This window comes from Pseudonaja textilis, chromosome 2 (genome assembly GCF_049901715.1).
Source record: "Pseudonaja textilis isolate UNSWEBS1 chromosome 2, rPseTex1.2, whole genome shotgun sequence".
Classification (NCBI taxonomy): domain Eukaryota; kingdom Metazoa; phylum Chordata; class Lepidosauria; order Squamata; family Elapidae; genus Pseudonaja; species Pseudonaja textilis.
Genome location: NC_141991.1, coordinates 61,031,882 through 61,053,940, shown reverse-complemented (window position 1 = coordinate 61,053,940; position 22,059 = coordinate 61,031,882). Strand labels below are relative to the sequence as shown.

Below are 22,059 nucleotides of genomic sequence, written 5' to 3'. Positions count from 1 at the left end.
ATAAAACAGTTAAAATAATACAAAAATAAATTAAATACAAACAGCAGCCAAGAGATATTATACCTGTCAGTGTCCCCATAACCAGGAAACAAGCCCCTTCACACACTCAGGATCCCAGACGCAGGCTCATAATCCGATCTTCAAGGCCTTCCAAAAGAGCAACAGAGTAAGGCCCATCCTAATCTCTGGAGGGAGAATGTTGCAAAGGGCAGGCGCTATGGCCAAGAAGGCACATCTAGTCCCGCCAGCTGACATTCAATGGTTAATGGGATCCAGAACATACACATCCTGCTGGACCAGGTAGAAATAGCTGGGGGAAGGCAGACCCTCGGATAATTCTTGAAGGGCTTTACATGTGACAATCAGCTCATTAAATTGCACCCAGAAGCACCAGTGTAACCCCTGAAGTAGTGGTGCTTCATGAGCTGAACAGCTGATAGCATATATAACCCTAAAATGATTAAATTATTGAATTTGCTTCCAGAAAGTTAGCAATGATTGTCCGTTTGAAAGGCATTAAAAAGGTAAATAAGTTTATTAACAATCAAGTACTAAACAGCTAGTAGTGAAGCTGATTCTGTGTTACCTCCAGAATCAGGAGCAACAGGACCTGAACATAGTTGGAACTTCCGAATGCTCTTAAGGGAGCCCTTTTGCAATACATTGCAATAGTCCAAACAGGAAATCACAAGGGCATGAGTGACAAAAAGCAGAGCCTATTGGTCCAAGAATGGCCCGACAGATACATAACTCAAAGGAATGCAGATGTTCTCTTTCCATAGCTACCTCCTATTCTTCCAAGATCAGCTGTGAGTTCAAATTCTGTTGGAGGGAGGAAGAGATGTTTATGAAGTAAATGTGATTTTTATTAACAAAGCAGCAATCCTACAAGTCTTTATCAAAGGAAGTGTAGAGCTTCTTCTGAGTAAACCTAAACGCTGCACTACAGTATTACATAGAATTTTTTAAAATGAAATTTTGATTGTAGTGATCTTACATTTTTCTACCAGTGCCCTTACCTTTTAACACACTGTTGTTTTTTAATTCTAGTCTCTCCACCACTTCCCAACAACTTTCAACTGCCGTCTCCTTTCTGCCTTGCACAGCCATTCGGCATTGAAATGCAGAAAGGCTATCCATCTTTCCAAGCTTTGGAACCTATGTGGAATTGGTGTAATAGTTAAGGTTTGGGTATTGGTTGCGGACTGTGGATTTGATATAATTGTGAGTCACCAGAATCTATGATTGTGGCAGCATACAAATTTTAGTAAATAAATAAATAGTTGTATCTTCTAGGAACTGGTTTCTCTCATTCTGGATGAAGAACGGAGGAAAAGATTGACTTCTGCATGCAGCAAGGTCCTTCAGGATTTCCCAGAGCCCCGTGGTCCTGTTATTCTGGAAGTTGGTTGTGGCTCAGGGGCAATTGGTTTAAGTCTTCTGAAAAAACTTCCTTATGTAAGTGACATTTCATTAGATAATTTTTTTTTCCTTCCATTCAGTTGTGTCCAATTCTCAGAGGCTACCTGGACAAGTCCCTGAATTTTTCTTGGCAAGGTTTTTCAGAAGTGGTTTGCCATTGTCTCCTTCCTACAGTTGAGAGAAAATGACTAACCCAAGGTCACCTAATTGATTTTGTGCCCAAGGCAGGACTAGAATTCAGTCTCCCAGATTCTAGCCTGGTGCTTTAACCCAGGGGTCCCCAACCACCGGTCCCTGGACCGGTACCGGTCCGTGGATCATTTTTTACTGGGACACAAAACTTGGGCACCGCCATCTTGTTTCAATGGCGCTTCCAGGTTTTCGGTTGCTTCCAGGTTTTCGGTTGGAAAGTGCTTCCGGGTTTTCAGTTGGAAAGCGGCGTTTGGGTGCTCGCGCCTTAGTTTCGTCAAAGAGGGGGGGCGGCTTCGAACAAAGAGCCGTCCCGATGGCGGTGGAGTCTCACGTTACTGAGGTACCAGTCTGTGGAAGAATAAATAATCGTGAAACCGGTCCCTGGTTCAAAAATGGTTGGGGGCCACTGCCTTAATCCATACACCAAACTCTGAATCATGCTAACCTTGTCCTTTATTTCTTAGAGCAAAAATGAACAAGGAGAACAAAGATGAGCCACTTTGACTTCAACATCCAATTTCAATTCCTCTTCTTTTACTGATTAAGCTGCTTTGTGTTATCTCCAAAATCTGGAGCAATTTGGCCTGAACACCAGTTGCTGTATAGTAGGCCTCTTGGCCTATATAAAACTCATGGGCTGCCTTGATTGCTGATTGTGTAAACAGAATCCTGGATCAGTTTTATCTTAATCTGATCCAGTATGGCTCTTCTTATCTTCTTAGAAACAGATTTGTGATCATACCAGAAGGTGGTTTGTTATAGCCTGATAATGTTTAGCGTGATTTGCTTATTTAATAGGTTAGAAAGATGCATGAATCTAGAGTAATTTGGAAACCATGGATTATGGCCTAGCGTGTTGCATGTTCCCAACAATCAACATTTATTCTTTTAAGCATGGTTTACACCATTGTACAACTTTGCCAGAAAGCACATGGAAAGCTATAACCAGATAAAATTTGCTAGTTTGCATTTTAAAAGTATATCCTTCCCTGATATAGATTAATAAAAGCTCATTTCCAAAACATTGCATTTAGCATTGCTCACTTCAAACTACTTTTTCCCAAGGATATTCTACTGTGTTTGAGAAATGTTTTCATATTTGCTTTTATTATGCTTTGTCTCTTTTGTTCCTAGAGTCAGCTTATTGCCATCGATAAATTAGAAGCTGCTGTTAATCTCACCAAGGAAAATGCAGAACGGTAAAAATCTTTTATTCTTGTGTATTACAGTGAACACATTATTTGAGCCAAAACAGCATTCTCTGGGGACGAGAAGATTGTTGACAGAATGTTTGAGAAAACCCAGGTTTTGCAAAAATAACTGGAGCGTCAGACAAACACTCCATGCTGTTTTGCTCTGTTGGTGCAGTTTGTGTATTGATCAAATATCCAAAAACACACCGTGGAACTCATGAAACAATACAGAGAACAAGCATAAGTTTTACTATTCTTATAAATTTCATTTTATTATTACAATTAGACAAATTTCCAAACATTTGATACATTTGGTATTCCTGACTTGGCAGCAGTAATCTTTCATAATGGAAGAAGTTCTTCCTTGAAAGAGTTAATTGAACATTCTGATGAATGTTGCAATGAAACTATCAAGCAATTTGTTTCCATTTAAAGTTTCAAGAATATAAACTTACACATTAAAAAAAAGGATTTTGAATAAACATTGAAAGCAAGAGGCTAGAAATTTTCGCAATCTTTTGGACACATTTCAAAGAAATACATCGGGAGAAATATTGCATCATGAGCTATTTCTCAACAGTTAAAAGTTACTGAACTTACAGACAACAGATGGATTACCTTTCAGATTTCAGACAGTATAGATGCAGAGGCTTCGTTGTATAAGTACTTTGGTGACCAAGGCATCTAAAATGAGCAGTCATAAAACCAGCCTATAATTGATTTTTAAAAAATCGGGTGCAGCCACGTGATGTTTCACTTTATGACTGCTTAGCAATGCAATTGCCAATTCTTACTGAAGTCAATAAATTAGAACTACCTACACTGTTTACAGATGACACACACACACACACACACATATATATATGACAGAATGAGGGAAAGGAACAATACTCATCTGACTTGTTTTAATCTCGTTTTAAAATTAATTGGCATTAATTCTTGAAATAAGTAATTGTTTCTCAGTATCAAAATATAAATGTTCAAAAGGACCGTGGCGTTCCGATATCTTCCATAATCTACTGGGTTTTTTGGCTAACTAAGGTGATTGAACACCTCCTCGTACATGTTTCCTTCCATGCTGGTTTTTTTTTTTTTGAGTTGCTGTTCAGCTTTCTCCTGAAATGTAGTATGCAATATTCTAGATATAGTATGACCAACACGGAATAAAGAGCAATGATAACTCTACACCTATACTTCTGTTAGTGCATTCATATATATTTGAAGTAATGCAACTGTGATTGAAAGGCTGTTTTGTAATACTGATGCATAACTATGGGAATAACAGAATTGTAGGATCACATCTCTCTCTGGGAGAACATCAGTTCTGATTTACAAATATAAATAACTTTTCTGTTGCAGGCAAGCAAAATAATTTAAAACTGCCACAGAAAGAAAAGTCTGTTTATTAAAAGTCATAATAATTTAGCAAAGGACTGTTACACAGAAGATTAGAATTTGCAAAAAAATCTATGGAGAGTCTCAGTTATCCAGATCATGATTGTCCCACAGGTGCTTTTCCAGGAGGCAACAGGACTTTCTTGTTTTTTCTTTGAAGACATTTCACTTCTCATGCAGGAAGCCTCTTCAACTCTGGCTGGATGGTGGGGAATGGAAGGATTTGTATTCGTTGCAGACAGCTGGCCATTTGTATCCTTTTAGACAGTCGTTGAGGCACTTGGAGGTTTATCTGTGTCCTCAGGGATGCAAATGACCACTGTCTGCAAGGAACATAAATCCTTCCATTCCCCACCATTCAGTCAGAGCTGAAGAAACTTCTTGGATAAGAAGCAAAAGATCTTCAAAGAAAAACCAGAAAGTCTAATTGCCTCCTGAAAAAGCAGCTTTGAGACATTAGAGTTTACAGCGGAACTCATGTATATCCTATAACCTGAGTTTGATTACCAGTCCCCTTACCACAGCTCTGTCTGCTGTTATTTAGTAATCAGCTAAATTGGAACAGTAAAATGCCAAAGCAGCACAATACAGTATATGTTTTATATGTATTTGTGGCTGTAGCTGAGGAAATATCTGTCTGGAATCTGAATTCAACAATAGTGAACAGGATAATCTAATAATCTGACTTGACATAAGGCAGATATTCATATTTCTTCTTTTTTTTCCATCCAAAAACTTCAAGCATATTCAGAATTGATCTTACATGAGCCCACTGACAATAATGTTGGGCAAATGTATTTGTACCCAGAACTGTCCTCCAGAGTGGTACAAATTCTGCAGAATAAGAGTGAAGATCTCTTGCCTTGACTTGCAAATGCCTTGCCTCCCTTGCCATAAAAAAGTAGCTGTTCAGGAAAGTAGGGCTAACTAAGAACAAGCACAAACGCGGATTTTTCCACATATATTTTTGCCCCCTTCATTATAAAGTCACTGAGTTTTCTCATCTATGTAAAAATGCAACATAGTTCTAATTCCAGAAGCACCCCAGTTTCAGTGGGGTTCTTTCCACCAATAACCTCAAGCCCTTTCTAGTAGAAATTGAGCTAGAAATTCTTGTCATGCTATGTATGGGAAGCACTATGGAGCTATAACTTATTCTCTTGCACCATTCTTAACTCTTAACATTGGTAGCCAGAAACCAGTGCATTTACATTTGTTAATGATGGTGCTTTAATGGTTGTTGTTGTTTTTTTACAGTTTTAAAATATTTTATTTACAAGAAAAATTTTAAAAACAAACACAAACATACAATTATACAAAAAAATAAAATAAGAAAAAATGTGTAGTTAGAACATAATAAACATATTTCTTTCTATTGCATTTGATAGTAGATTGGATATTTCATAATAAACAATAGTAAATAGTAATTGGCCAATATTCCTTGTCACTTATAGATTTCATAATAGAAGAGAAGCTTGAGATCACTATTATTATGCATTCAATATGTACAACTATATACAATGTATTTCTTAGAATCATTTATACCTTAATTGTTAATGGATGTAAATTCTGTAATGTTTATGAGTGTTTTCCTCATTTGCTGACATCTGTAGAAGAGAGTGCAACTGTTTTCCATTCACGGGGAAACCCCAATTTTGAGGAAGGACACTTCTTGCTGCTTCACTTGTTATTAAAAAGGGCTTTCTCATGCCAGTGGAGATTATTCTTCCACTTATAGACAGAACAACTCCTCCTGTAAACAAAGCTACACACATACAAAGTCCTTTAATAAAAGCACAACAGATATCTTTCCAGGATGATATCATCAGTTTGCACTCAGTTTAATATTCATATACTGTATTGAACAATTAAATCAGACCCTGAAAGGACTTGAACAAATGTCCCCACCCTTGCTCTCAGTCTACGTCCTCTTTACTTTGAAGTGTAGGCTGGAAAGGAGCATGCCAAATGACATATTTCTTATTTTGTATACTTTGCAGTTTTCATCTCAGCATAATTAGCTTGAATTTCCCTGGCAAATAATGCATTGTGCTTTGTTTTATTACTGTTTTTAAGTTATTTTACATCATGTTTTTGCCCTGATTAGAAAAAGTTGATCATTAAGTCATTGATAATGTCAGTGGATAAAAACTGAACTATGTTAATATACTAGGTTATTTCTAGAAGAGGAGATGCCATATTTTTCTTATTTATGCTTCTACTGGTACTCGAGGTAAAAATCTAAATTTTGGATGTTACAGTTTGTCAAATTGTCTTCAGAGCTGCAAACAGCAGAATCTGATAAATAATTTCTGGTAAAAAAAATCAACATGAAACCTTAACACATTCACCTTTTTTTAATTTCTAGTTATAACTTTGCCAAACTCATTTCCCTGCAGCTGTTTCCCTGAGACCAGCATGTTAAGCCATGTTATCTTCCCATCTAAGACAATTATAGGTTTCTCCTGCTTCTTAAACTGCATGTGAAAATGTCAGCGTGTCCCTGTGGGCAAAGCAAATAAGAGTCATTTTCTGCTAATGGGATGCCACACCTAAATGTCTCAAAGGCTTGTGGTTACGGAATAAATTTTCTGTTTTGATCCTATTTTCTTAACTATGATCTGCCTTAGACTTAAGAATCTTTGATAGTCATATCTGGGCACAGCTGTGGAATTTGACATCTCTTTCTCTAAAGTTCAAGAACTCTGCCTCCACTTATAAATCTATGAAATAGTGTGGAGTTCAGAATGGTGCCCTCTGATACCCCACTTAACACTTTCCTTTAACTTGTATTGGAGCTATTGGGTGCATTCAGTAGGTACAATTGTTTCAAACCATTTCTGTATGGAAGCACAATGCAACCTACATTGTGTTATCTTCTTTACTGGAAATCTTACAGAAGACTTCTTTTTTTTTTTTTTGCTGAATGCTTTGCTGATGGCAAACCAGATTATGTCCATCACGTTTCCTTGATTATCTAAATTGGCCACTATAAAAAAAAAGATAAGGTTGTTTACAAATGATTTATCCTTAATAAGCCCACACTATTAATGACTAGCAATGCATTTCTTTTTCTACATGATTTATTTAACAGTTACATTATAATGTACTCTAGAATTTTGTATGATATCAACATCAATCTCTAGTTACTCAGGGTTTGGTTTTGTTTTTGTTTTGTATTTCTGAAAAAAAAAGAATATCATTTGACCTACTCTAATCCTTTGACACTATGGCCATTCGTGTTTTTTTTTCTACCAATTCTTTAAAGATTCTCAGTTATAATTGGTGGTGTCCTGAAGATTTCCACTCATTTGTGGTAGCCACATGCTCCTTGACTATTTTTTTACTAACCTTGCATTTCCATTTCCTGCTTTCATCATTCATTCTGTTGATGTATGTTTGAGGATATAGGTAGTCTTTGACTTAGGATCAGTCTCTTAACAACTGTTCAAAGTTACAATGAACCTTCCTAGGGCTACTTACAATCCAATTTTGAAATTCAAAAGCCAACCTCCACGCGTACGGTCGGGTGATCGCATTTTGGGCAACTGGCCTGCATTTATGGCCTTTTATACATCCCAGTCACATGACACTGATTTTTGCCAGAAACCGGCATTTAACTTTCCATTTCCAGCAAAAAAAGTCCATTGGATATAATGGAATTGCTTAACAATTGTGGGGTTCACTTAACAACCCCAACAAAAAGGGCATAAAATCAGGTGCGGTCAGCCATGATCCACTTAACAGCAGCAATGGCCTATGACTGTAATTTCAGGTTCAGTTATGGCTGTAGGTCAGGGACTTTTAGGATTTTTAGTTCCCCTTTGGAGAAGACCAGAGCAAAGTAGGCATTGAGGAGCACGGCCCTCTGACCATCGCTTGTTATTTTCTTCTAGCTTTGAGTCTACCTCTTCCTTTTTTTTCGTTCAATTTACATAGTTAAAAATGACCTTTTTGTTGTCCCTTGCCAGGTTACGTTCCTTTTGTAGGAGAAATAATATTTCCACAGACATTACCTACTTGCTAGTAGATATCTTTGGTAGTTTGGCAATTACATCTATATTCAAATACCATGATGCCTCTATATCTACAAATATCTGAATTGTGCAAGCTGAGGTATTTCCTGTGACATTCGATAGAAGTGAAAGTTGAACTTGAAGGAGGAAGAGTATTAACTCTTGATCTTTGATGTTGGAGAAGACCTCTGAGAATACCATGGACATCCAGGAAAACAAGCAAACAGATCATTAAACAAATCAGAGTTCTTACTGAAGGCACAAATGACCTAGTATGTAAATGCTGTGCAAAGACATAATTCTCTGGAGAAGGCTCCAATGCTGAGAAAGATGAAAGGGGAAAAAAATAGTACCGTATTTACCAGACTATAAGCCGCTCCTTTTTTCCCACGCTTTAAACCCTGCGGCTTGTACAACAATGCGGCTTATCTATAGATTTTTCTTCACTAACTGCTATCAGGGGGCACAAAAACGTGACAGACGCAAGAGGTCAATGCAAAGAAGACACTACCAGTAGTTTTTGGCGCACTCGACACAAGCAGTACGGCACGAACGCAAAATATTTTTCACAGCCTCATCATGGAAAGTACATGAAGAAAAGCATATGATGCAGCTTTTAAGTTGAAAGCAATCGATCTGTCTATCCAGGAAGGAAATAGAGCTGCTGCACGTAAGCTTGGCATTAATGAATCAATGGTGAGATGTTGGAGACGTCTGGACGCATGTGAAGAGCATTCTTCTTTTTCTGTGTAAATATCTCATTTCACAACATATATATCTGCAGCTTATAGGCTGGTGCGGCTAATATATGTAAAAAAAAAAATTTTTCTTTTAAAATTTAGTGGGTGCGGCTTATATTCTGAGGTGCTCTATAGTCCGGTAAATATGGTAGTAGTTTATTCATTGATTCGTCTTAGGCCCATATAAAATAAAATAAAAACAAAATACAGAATCTAATTCCAGAGTAAAATAAATAGAAGAGAATACAGTAATAAAATGCATATGTGATAAATACAAAGAATTCACACTACCTTTGCATGATAACCTGATCTGTTCAGGTTCTGAACTGAAGTGCCTTAACTTTAAATTTAGCATTTGAGCCGAGGAGGAAATAGGATAATCTGCAGTTCAGATCCCAGTGGGCTTTTCTTTTAAGTAATGAGGTTAAATAAAGGTAGAGTTAACAGTGTCCAATCATTACTGACTCTAGGGCCGACGCTCATCTCCGTTTCCTAGCTGAGGGAGGCAGCGTTGCCCGAAGACGCTTCTGTAGTCATGTGGTCAGCATGAGGTGCCAGGAATGCTGTTACTTTCCCATCAAAGTGGTATCTATTTATCTACTGGCATTTGCATGCTTTAGAATTGCTAGATGGGCAGGAACTAGGGCAAGCTCACCCTGTCATGTGGCACTTGGGTCTCAAATTCAGCCTATCAGCTTTCCAGCTGACAAGCTCAGCATCTTTCATTGCTGAGCTATCGCACCCCCTTTAGTGAGGTTAAATAAGCCTAAAAGGGGCATACAGTTACTTGACACAAAACATGATACATCCTCTCCTGATATGGCAGGTGATGGCAGCACTCATATCTGGCAATAGAATCTAACAATTCAAATCTTGCTCTAGGACAGGTCCTTGTTAATAATTGTGTCAAATTCATTGCCAGGTATCTTGGAAAATAGTTTTATTATTTGCCAACCAATGGAAGAATCTTAATTTTTTTAACTAATAATTCCATGCCAGTTTGACATTGATATCTAGGACTCTGTTTAAAAATGTCTCTTGCCTGGGAGGCAGTTGAGAGTAAATACTAGGTGGAAAACCAATGCTGTGAATAAATAAGCTTATCCAGGAATGGAGCTTTACCATCCTTAACTAATCCATTAAACATATTTAATCTATAAAGATCCATAGAATGGATCTTCTGCCAGTGTGTGAAAACTTTAATTATTGAATATGTATGGAATGGATACCTGTTTCTACTCTGACTGCAGGGATTGACATGTTCTTATCAGTTCCCAGTTTGCTTCTTAAAAAACACGAACTTGATCAATTTAGATAGCTTTTGTAAGCCCCCCGCCGCAAAAGTCTGCACCATAAGTCGACGTTGGGACTATTTTTGGTCTGAATGCATTCAGGGGCTCAAGATACCTAATCAATTATAATTAAATAGTTTATATTATATTTTAGTGCTTGTCTTGGCCCTTGCTGAATTTATTTTTAAATGCTTTACTCACAGCTATGAGTTGGTTAAAGAAAACACTCCTAAATGAGTAAACAAATTAACTTATTCCATAGGCTCCCCATTTAACTGCCATTTATATTCCATGCTTTTTTAAAGTAAATGTTAGATTTTGTTTTATTGATGTTTAAAGGATTAAGAACACAGTAGGTGTTTAGTTTTCACAACAGTCTCCTCAGCCTATTTGAGAATATGCCATTAGAACAATAATGACAGCATGTAAAAGGATATTAATAAATTTATCATGGATATTTGGCACATGAGTGTCTGAAGGAATCCTAGAATATCATTGACATACAATTTAGAAGCACTGGGACTAGAATACAACCATTCTAACATCATTATGAGTAGATATCCTCTTAGACAATAGTTTATCCTGTGAAGCTAGAAAATTTAAATCATCCTAAAGCAGGGCTGTCAAACTCGTGGCCCACAGGCCAGACGCGTCATGTGTTGGTCACGCTCTTCCCTGGTTTAACAAAAGGGGGGGGGGAGTCCCAAAACATTACATGACGCCACTGTGACACCGTGGGTTTGACACCCCCGTCCTGAAGCTACTGTAGCCTGAGTTTTCTTTTTGAGGTTTTATCATATAAATGACTCAGTCTGGCCCTCTAGAGACATCAAAAAAAAAAAAGGGGGGGGGAAGCTCACAACTGGTCTCCCTGATCTATAAATGTAACCTCCATATTTTCAGAGGTGAAGAAACTGGTATATATCATTTTACATACCAGGCAAGAAATTCCAGCAGTTTAATTTTTTAAGATTATATGTGTGTTACACAAAACAAGAGTAAGCTGTTTACAGACATTGAAGTCCATGTGAGGGAGACTAGTGATCATCAACTGACCACAATTTACTTCAAAGGCATATCTGATATTAGATTATCCACGCCTTGTGGAGAGGCTACTAACTAATCTTGAAGTGAGGCAAAATAGAAGGGTTATATTGGATCATGTTTGAAGGAAAGCGAAGAAAATGACCAGAAACTATGTGGGTAGACTGATTTACAGTGGCAATGAATGCACTGTTGGAAGACCAGGTTACAGAAGAAAATGAAGAAAATCTATCTAAGGTTTTATAATAGCCATCACCAACTTGACAGCATGTAATCAAACATCCTATGTACCCACTTAGGGTCTGGATTCTATTTTCTAGCACCCAGATCCAATTTAAATCAGATTTGTCAGGTGCCTTTTGAACATATTCTTCCCAGTTTTTTTCAAGTGTAACCCGCATTTGTTAAAGTGTCTTTACAAGCAAATTGAAACAATTTCCATTGGCACCAACTGTGTATCCATTTGTTCATTTCCAGTATTCTCTCTTTTCCTGGGCCATGTTCCTCAATCAAAAAAAGTGAAGAAAACATCATTTGTGTTCCATTTTCTTCAGTGCATTATAGTCCCCTACGGTATCTACAAGAGTGTATCTGGTTATGTCATGCATTCCCATATAGATTTCTAGAAAGGAATATTTGCCTGTGGCCTTAAAACATCTTGGGAGCCTTTCCGTAACCTTTCTGAAGGTATGCCACAGAAAGGCAGCATACTTCTTTTGACAGCTTCTGACAGATTGTTGCTTCAGTCTTTCTCAGAAGGGAACTTGTCATTTATGACGACCACCTGTCATTGCTTCCAGTTGAGCAGACAGATCTTCCCTTTGCAGAATCATCTTCCTTAGTCTGCAGCTGCTCTTCATTAACAACAGTAAGGCCATTTATTTTTGAGCTTCTGAGTATAGGAATTCTTCTTGTTAGGCTTGAGTCATCATGTCATGTTCCTCTATCTATTTGTCCATGACCTCAGCTCCAAGACCTTCAGTCTTTTGGATTGGAAGGGTTCTTGATGCTTCTCTGTCAATGTTCCCTATATCCTATTCAAGAATCCACAGATAAGCTGGAAAATGGATCATTTTGCCACCAGGCCTTCCCCCCCCACACTTTTTTTTTAGTCGTGCAGTTAGCTGTGCTTTTAGCCATATAACGATTTTGTTGACTTATAGAAGTACAGATACAGATAATCAGAGTTGGAAGGGACCTTGTAGGTCATCTAGTCCAACCCCCTGCCCAAGTGGGAGACCCTACACCATTTCTGACAAATGGCAGTCCAACCTCTTCTTGAAAGTCTCAACTGATGGCATAAATAAGCATATCACATGCTTTGCAGGCCCCAAGAGCAGTTTTCTCCCTGTTTTTCGGAAGAAGAGTACAATCAATAAAAATCATCTGCCAAACTTGGTTGCTCCCCTGTTTGTTCCCTCAGTGAGCTGAATAGGGTCACAATAACCTTGGGAGAGTGGTAGAATGATCTGAGCTTGTACGACTTTTTGTTTTTTCAACAATCCAAATCAAACGTATTCTGCAAGTCTGACATAGGCCTGCACCAGCATCAGTCATACCGATCTTAAGTTTATAGTTACACTGGAGTAATGTTGTACATCGGCTTGGAAGACAGAAAGATGGTTTGAGACATACTGGGGGGCAACATAGCTCCTATGTGCAATTTTTTAAAGCAGATGTGTCTTTTATCAGGATTAGATGGTTGAATTTTTTTAAAAAAACTAGTAGGCAGGTTACAAATAAGAAAAAAAATCTCAGGAAAAGTTGAGTTTGATGCTTTGGAATTATAGAATGTGCTCCTGCATAGTGCAGCTATGCAAATTTTCAGGGCGGGTGAATTGAGGACTTCATGGTTCTAAAGCTACAGTAGAATGTTTGAATTGTTTGGAGATGATCAAGAATAAATCTAATTCCTTGTAACGTGTAACTATGCAAGAAAATATTGGAGATTGATACAGACATGGGTTGGAGCAAATGGTGGAAGAGCATATTCCATTTAAGCCAGAATTATTTCTCTTAGGAATAATGAGAGAAGGTTATAGGAAAGGTATAACTTATTTAATAATACATATATTGACAGTGGCGAGAATGGTATATGCACAATATTGGAAGAATGAAATCATACCACCAGAAAGAGAGATAATAAGGAAAACAATGACTGGTGCAAAATTGGATAGGCTAACCTTAGAATTGAAAAACAAGAGGGAATCAGATTGTTATGAAATATGGAATAAGTTTTATCAGTGATTGCAAAAAAAAAGAAGGGAAGGTCGGAACAAAAATAGCTAGGATATATATGAAATCTAATTATCTCCATATATGTAGATACACATACCCACGCACGGAACATCCACAACAAAAAGACGCTAGTCTCTAGACTTTTGATTTTTAGTCTTTCTTAATTTTTGTCTGCCAACATAATTGTTGTCTGCCAGCATAATACATTAAATAAAGGAATGAGTATCTGATAGTAAGACTACTATCAGAGATATTGCACATAAGGAAGGAATGGAGCAAAAGTGGCTCATGTTTCAAAACAGAGATTGCAGTAATGTGTGCAACATTCATTGCATAATAAAAGTACATAATTGATGGGTTGCAGCAACCTCAGGTTGTTGTGTTTTGATTCAGTACTATGGAAATCAGAATGAGTTATTATGCAACCAAAATGTTAATTTACTATGATTGAGACCACTGTTAAAACTAATCATAAGGTGATAAGTGAGATGTGTGTAAATCAAAGGTATTATGTCGAATCTTCTCTCTACAGGTTACATCTTCAGGAAAGAATCCATATCTTTCACCATGATATAACTTCATGTAAGTTCTCTTCATATTTTTAATTGTCCATTGTAAATGATTTGAGGGAAGAACATTCTCTTGCAAGAATGTACAAGAAAGCTGGGAAGGCTTTTAATGTACTTAATCACACAATGACTGCAAAATGAAATGACGGCTTCTGAATCTCCCCAGTATGTGCTCTTAACTTGGTACATGTTTTAAACAATAACTTCTACTATAAGGTCAGGCTGCACATTTTTTGTGTGCATTGTACATTGTTAAAGAAAGGAAATAGAGCACAGGAAGTTCTTACATACAATTTATTAAGTGTAAAATGTGCTCAAAAATTGTGGCGGGCTCAGAACAGAAACATTAGGCTGATAAATGAGATTAAGCAATGGAAGTTTATCTTGAAAGTGATGTATAAATGGCTTCTCCGGCTGCTAGTTCATTTCTGAATGCATACTCAAGTGTAAATGCTTACTACTAGAGATGCACAATCCTTCAATTTCAATTCAAAAGGGACAGCATTGGCATGTGAATGAATACCTTTTGTTTATTTATTTAACTTATAGGCCGCCCATATCACCTACAGGCAAATCTAGGTGGTTAACAATCACTAAAAACAAGATAACGTTAAAACCTTTTTAAAATATTAACATTAAAATTGATGTTAAAATTGATGAAGATGGGAAGAAACAGAACAAGAAGCATGCCAGGAAGAGGTGGGGTCTTTAATGCAACTTCAAATCAGAGATCCGAACAAAAATTAGAATGAATCAAACCCTCAAACTGAATCTTAGTCAAATAGATATATTCAATGGAGTGTCTTCAAATCAATGCATCAATATAATCAACTTTTGGACACAAGAACACACTCAACCATTCAAAATAAATCAGTGAATCCACTATTTGAATTGGTTGAGTGATGATTTGCACAATCCTAGCACTTAAATTTAAAGCCCTCCCTAATTTTGGAATGATATGCTTGAGGAATATCATCTGTTACATCAACCTACATATGCATTAAGAAATTTCTGAAATTAATTCATCCTTCCTTTCTTTTTTTCTTTCTTTTTTCTTTTCTTTCTTTCTTTCTTTCTTTCTTTCTTTCTTTCTTTCTTTCTTTCTTTCTTTCTTTCTTTCTTTCTTTCTTTCTTCCCTTTTCGATCTATCTATCTATCTATTTATCATCTATGCATGTATGTATATATTTATATTTCATACTTCTTAGCCACCCAACTCCTTCTTCTAAATCAATGGTGCCCAACCTTTGCGGCTTGCGGGGGGAGAGAGGAACTGGGCTGCATGAGCAGCGCGCTTTTGCCCATGGAACATGCACAGCTCAATTGTGTGAGTAGCAGGCAGGCTGCACACACATGTGCTTGCGTGGAACTGTGCCCATAGGTCACCGCCTGGTAGTGGGGCGCAGCCTGGGTGTTAGGGACCCCTGTTCTAAGTCGATAACAGAGGGCCTTTTCAATCCACCTCTAATTTCTAGAAATTCCCATTCTCATTTTACCTGATGTTACCTTTTGGATGCTTAATGGCTTTAGGCTTTATGAAAGGCATTTTCTGTCCCAGTTGTAAATGTGTCATGTTCTCCTTTTAAATGTTTTTTTTCTAGAGCTTCTTATTGTTATCAGCTACTTTATAGATATCATAGAATCAGTTATGAAGGGAGTGAAGCAGGCTTTCAAGTCTAATTCCAGCTTATTAAAATCTAATCTGTGTTTGAATGCATCCAGTTTTTCTTGAAGATCCTCCTGAAGCACCCGTCTTGTTTAAGAAACTGTTCCAAGTGTTGATGGTGCTATCGCTACTTCATTGTTTTAAAGACCGAATCCAGAGGATTAGCTTATCAAATTACTTGTACAGTTTATACATTATCATCACTTATACATCATCATCAATATTGTTATTACAGGTAGTCCTCAAGTTATGAATGAAATGGAGCCTGCCCATTCCATTTGTACCTCAAGGATTCGTAGGAGTGAATCTCATACCTTGAATAGGATCACTCCCTCCGAATTGAATGCAAGGCTTGTTAAGTGCACATGAGGTATTTCAGGGTGAGGAAGGCCATGGGGGCCTAGTGATGGAACAGGCCACTTGCCTAAGATCACCCAAGGCCTCCTGAACGTACTGAAATACCTCATGCTCTCCAAAATTGCTTCCCCCCACCCAACCTGCCACGCTGGGTCACTTACCTTGTGAAGATCTAGCAAGTGGTCTCCTCTCCAGCCTCTCAGTTGTGTGCGCCCCTCCGGTGCTCCTTTCAGGCCTCTGCAGGCCTCACCTGGCATGTTTCCAGTGGAAGTGGAGCTTCTGAGGGGCAGATCCTCCCCTGCGACGCTCCATTTGGGTGTCTAGAGGCCTCGCCTGGCACATTGCTGGCCAAAATGGAGTTTCAGAAGCTCCATTTTTACTGGCAACGTGCCGGACAAATGTTTCAGAGTCTCTGCGGCTGTTCGTAAGGGCGAACAACTGCCGTGGTGGTACAAGATTTGTAGTTTTGGGAGTTGTTCATAAACGCTAGGAGTGCTTATCACGGAACTTCCAACGTTTATTAAGGGAACATTCATAACCCAGGGATTACCTCTATTTGTAAAATTAATATACCTTCCATATATTCTCTTTTCAATTAAACTAGAGCTGTTCCGTTATATTTTACAATTTTCTTTTGGATAGATATTTCTTTTATTTTCAATATGATCTATTATATGATACATGAAAATAATCATGTTACAGTTTTTTCTTATTGGATTCCAGTTCTTGAAATAGACTCTCACTAGGATTATGCTTGGAATCGGATTGCTTAAAATTCAAAAGAATATTAAAAGCTCTTTTTCATGGCCATCTGTGTAGTTTTTAAAATAAAGGAATAAATGCTTGCCTGTTACTTTGAATGTCTAAAAAGCATTTTAATGCTTTCTTCATTGTAGGTTCTTGGGAATGCCTTCAGCCTTGGGGTTTGGTAGATACTATCATCAGTAATCCACCTTACATTTTTCACGAAGATATGAGTGACTTGGCAGCAGAAATTCTCTGGTATAACCCATCTTTTCTTTATTTTCCACATTGTGTATTGTTTTTTCTTTGCTGCAGTTTTAAAGCCAAAGACTGTGATTTTGAAAGCCCTGCCATTAATACAAACTCTTATAATTATTAAGGAAATAACAGCAACTGCAATCTCTCCCAAATCTGAATTCAGATATGTTTTCCCTTCCTCTGACAATGCATGGGAGGAAGAATAGATTACATATAGACATTGTAGAAGGATAGTTGTATTAGTCCATTTTAGTCAAAAATCAGAAAGAATCTGAAGCATTTTTTTCAGGCTAGCACATTTATTTTCCTGTCAGAAAATCTCAACAAAAGCTTATGCTTTTTAATAAAATTAGTTCATCTGAAAAAGTGCTACCAAACTCCTCCTGATTTTAGGTTCCATATAGATAATTGGATTTTTTTATACCATGGCAAAGAGGTAAGGAGAAAATTGCATAGAAAGATTTTTTTCTTTTAAAAAAACCCTTCCTTAGATATCACAATTGTAATCCAGGCAGTTTATTTCTGCTTTTAGCTGTCGAAAAACGAAGTGAGGTTTCCTTTATGAGTATCCTTTGTTGTCCTCTTGGCTCTTTCCAAAATCTATTAACATGGAGATTTAGGATTGAAAAAACTATTTCAGATTCTAGGAGACTAAGAATATTTCAGTTAACCATTCAATTATCTATTAGATTAAACAAAGCATTGTAGGATTTTGGGTTCTTTTTGTCTAAAGGGGCTGCGGTTACTGCCACTGTAAATAATTCAAGGGACTTTATAACATTTTCTTTGTAATATTATACAAATAATAGATTTCAGCATATCTCTCTTTAATCAGTCCTGTTCTTATTTAGTCCCTGTCATCCTCCAAGATTCTTTCTTCTGCTTGACTCTTTCCGACTGCCATAGAAACAGGGGGGAAGGAATAATTGGGCCTCATGGGGGGAAGGGTGCTGGAGGTTGAAGTTGTGTGAATTGTAAATTTGGGATGTTTTCTTGCTTACTGCGCAAATGCAACCACTTATCTTTTCTAGGCCAAGGACAACCGTCTTGACATACAAGATGTCTGACATGCCACCTGAAGATGTACTCACATGACATTATACACACCTCAGATTGAATGTCCAGTTTGAATGGTTGGGGGTGGGGACATGGGATAACTTTCTATATGTAATTTCCGCGCCTTTTGCTTCAGATCTTGCATTTGTCCTGTTGCTACCACTTCAATTTCAGTAAAAGTTCTTTTCTCTATAAAAGTGGAATCTAAGGCTTTCTTTCTTGGATTCTGAATAGAGCCACACCTGACAGTCCCACACCTAGAGCAAAGTACTAAGTTTGGAGAAAAGCATGATCAGGTCTCCATGTATGACTTGTTCATCTCTCTTATTGGAAAAATCAGGCCAACATTATCAATACTATCTTCGATGTGATTCAAAGATAAGAACAAAGATAAGAATAGGATATGACTTGGTTTTTAGACATGTCTTTGGTTTATAGCTTTGAGGACCTTGGTGCCCTGGATGGAGGAATTGATGGGATGAGCATCATCAAAGAAATTCTGGCAGTGGCCTCTTACATCCTCAAGGATTGTGGGTAAGTTCTGATACTGACTGCTTCTTTTGAAATAAGTTCTGGGGGTCTAAGGAACTGGCGAAGAAAAGCAACCAAAATAGCAAGGAAAGGAGGAAGCAAGGAGATTTGAAAGCACATTTTCAAAGTGCAGCAAAGAGAGACAATGAAGTTTACTGGGACCAGCATTACAAGCAGATAAAAGAGGGTTGCATGAAGAGCCACCCCAGGAATGCATTTGGCTAACTCAAAAATATATGAACACCATTTACTGCTCATAAAAGCATCATCAAAAACAAGCACGGGACAGAGGTATCTGATCGACAAGGTGTCAAGAACAGATGGCAAGAATACACAGAAGAGCAACAAAGAACATAATTCTCAAGATTATGAGGTAAGGAAACAGAAATAGAACCAGCCATCCTTCTGGAAGACCTGGGCAATGAGTCAATTGCCAAACAACAGGGTCTGTCAGTGTTAAATCCATTGTTTTGGACGAAACACTGAGCAACCAGGAGTGAATCAATAAAATGACACCCAAAGATAAGCTGCTAAGAGAATGGCTGAAGGGCCAGCAGCAGACAGGGAAAGAAGATCAAACAAAGAGTCTTTGCAAGATAAGATCCTGAATGAGATATACCATTGACAGATGGATGAGGTGGCAGGCATTGGGAAATCCTACCAGTGGCTGGAAAGGGCTAGACTAAAAAACAGTGCTTAGGTACTGATTATAGCAGTAGAAGTGCAAAAATGATCAGGCTGAGCTTGACATATCATTTTGGAGTTGCTATGTCCCCATAAAAGAGCTAAATCTACCCCCAACCCCTTGAAGCCTCTTGATTCTTAACTGGCACCCATTTGTCTTGATCAGATTCTTGTGAATGAAATAAACTTGTAGTGCTTTTGAACTCTAATCTGGCTTCTGGTTTCCTACACCTGATATTAAACACCAGAGCCATAGAAGTGGGAGTCTACCACACCAGACAGGACCCAAGGGGCTAACTATACAGAAAGGCCTCAGAGACACTCCAACACATTAGTGGTGTAAAATGAGAAGAAGGGACTAGCCAATCAATTAGATATGATAATAGACAAGGGCCAGAAGACAATGCTGGTGGTAGATTTAGCAGTGCCAAGAGACAGCAACATCTGGAAAGAGTATGAGAAGCAGGAAATGTACCAGGAGCTAGAGAGGATGTGAGAAGTAAAGGCCAAAGTGACTCCAGTGATGGTAGGAGCAGTTGGGGATGTAACTATTAAGCTGGGAACGTAGCTTTAATAGACCCGAGGAACAACATTAGACCTCTCTGTACAGAAGAGGGCAGTGCTGGAAATAGCTAAGATACTGTGCAGAACCTTCAAACTTCAAGATTGAGGAATATGTATCAATGTTTTTTCATAAATGATTATTCTGTTACTGTTGTTGATCACCATGGTAATCATTTTTTGAATGGGTGAGATATAACATCCACTTATGAGGATGCCTCTGACAAGCTTCTGTGGAGTGTTGGAATGGGAAGGTTTTCTAGCACACTTCCGTAATTGAAAAGGTTCCCACATGTCCAAGAAATTTGACTTATCTGGATTTTGTTTTCCTATTTAGTAATTTTCAAATCAGAAAGAAGAGAGATAGAGAATGAAACTATTTTTTTTTATTCTGAGTAAAATTCTGTCCCCTCCCCTTCATCTTTTGAGTAGGAAAGGAGAAGGGAAAAACATGTTTACTGGCAGATCATATAGAGTCATATATGAGAGCCAGTTTAATGACTAGAAAGCAAGAGATCGTAAGTTTAAGTCCCACCTTAGCCAGGGTATTGTTGTTGTAGGAGGAAGGTGTATTATAAATTAAAACATATGTATGTACATACCTACATGCATGCATGCACGCCTACATACATACATACAGGTTGTTATTCCCCTGCCTTCCATTCTTATTTACAAGCATGCATTACCATGTATCTTGGACGAACTATTAAATTATATTCATTGTTTTTGTTCTGAGAAGTATTATTCTACAACCTACATAGTGTGAAAATTATCACCAACAGAATGTGCAACCTACACTGGTTACTGATAGACCTATGAGTGTAATTTAAAGTCTAGTTATCGCCTAGATAGGTTAGTTATTTGAGGGATCGTCCCTCTCTCTTTGTTTTTGTTTCTGCCCATCCTACAAGATTAAATGGAGTCAGCATGTCCTGGGTCCTGTTCATTAAACAATGTCATCTGATGAGACCCAGGAAACAGGCTTTTCCCCTAGACTTTAGGCCGGGACAAGATTCTTTTTGTGAGGAATTCTTACGTCTGTTCCAGCAGGGTGACCATCTTGCTTTTCTGTTGACTATTGTTGTTCTGTTTCTTTGGTTTTCAATTTGTAGATTGCCTGGAGTTATTGAGAATTTGGGCAATTTTCAAAATGTGAAATTATAAGAATAAAAAACTTTCTTCTCACATAGCCTTTAACTACCAGTAATATTGACTGAAACTGCTGTTTCCAAGAATGCTTCTGGATCTTTGAGATTTAAGAATTATATAATTGAAGAAAATTACAGTGGAAAAGATGGAATTATAAATGAAACATTGAAAGAGGATAAACTATGGGATGGACGTATTCTATGTTCTTGGACTATGTTCAGAAACAATTATAGCAATTTGCGAGAGCTCCTTTGGGGAAGATAAAGGCTGCTTCTCTGGGTATCATCCTGTGCTTTGGCTTTGGTGTCTCCTTCTGTCATTATGGACACACCTGTTTACCAGAAAACCTTGCTCTGCTGCTCTGTAGAAAACAGGTTGGGAGATAAGAAATTCTAGGTGGTTTCATTGTTTACAAGTAAAACTCTGTTCAAACCAGCAGGCAAAATGCTTGCTATATTTCAGCCCATTTATAGTATTCTAGTATATGCTATATAAAGAAGAACAGAAGGGAATTTGCAAAAAAAAAAAAACAGAACACAATGCAGAAAATTCTTATCAAGCTTGAAATAAGACTGCAAATTTCAAATAATTTCCATTGAAGGGAAAATACAGTGCTTCTTCTAAAGTAGTGGCTCCCAATCTTTTTGGGCATCAGGGACTGGTTCCGTGGAGAAAGGTTTTTTCATGGACCAGAGGAACATGGCTTTGTGTGCTTCTTGCATCCTGCAGATGCGGTTTTGCTTGCTTGCATGGCCCAGTTGCTGGCATGCCACAGACCGATACCAGTCCATTGGGGGGGCTGTTCTAAAACAGAGTAAAAGCTGGTTAGAATTTTTTCCTGCTCTCTTAGAAGACCAGTTTAAAGGAAAGAACTTTGAGAGAACTTTCATTTGTAACCTGAGTCATTAACTATCGTTTTCCAAGGTCTTAATTTCTTCAAAAAATGAATTCT

The 22,059-nt window shown here is 37.8% G+C and overlaps 1 protein-coding gene across 4 annotated transcripts in view; it reads left to right on the top strand.

The window, feature by feature from the left end:
- HEMK1 (HemK methyltransferase 1, mitochondrial release factors N(5)-glutamine) overlaps positions 1–22,059 on the top strand; it is a 56,554-nt gene that overhangs the window by 20,994 nt on the left and 13,501 nt on the right. For 2 of the 4 annotated variants that reach the window (XM_087924062.1, XM_026725318.2), the window contains exons 5-9: positions 1,297–1,458; positions 2,749–2,813; positions 14,065–14,114; positions 17,021–17,126; positions 18,621–18,716. In XM_087924062.1, the coding sequence (XP_087780188.1) occupies positions 1,297–1,458; positions 2,749–2,813; positions 14,065–14,114; positions 17,021–17,126; positions 18,621–18,716 (479 nt within the window). The remainder of the gene's footprint in view (positions 1–1,296; positions 1,459–2,748; positions 2,814–14,064; positions 14,115–17,020; positions 17,127–18,620; positions 18,717–22,059) is intronic. The other 2 variants (XM_087924063.1, XM_087924064.1) reach the window with 2 other exon arrangements.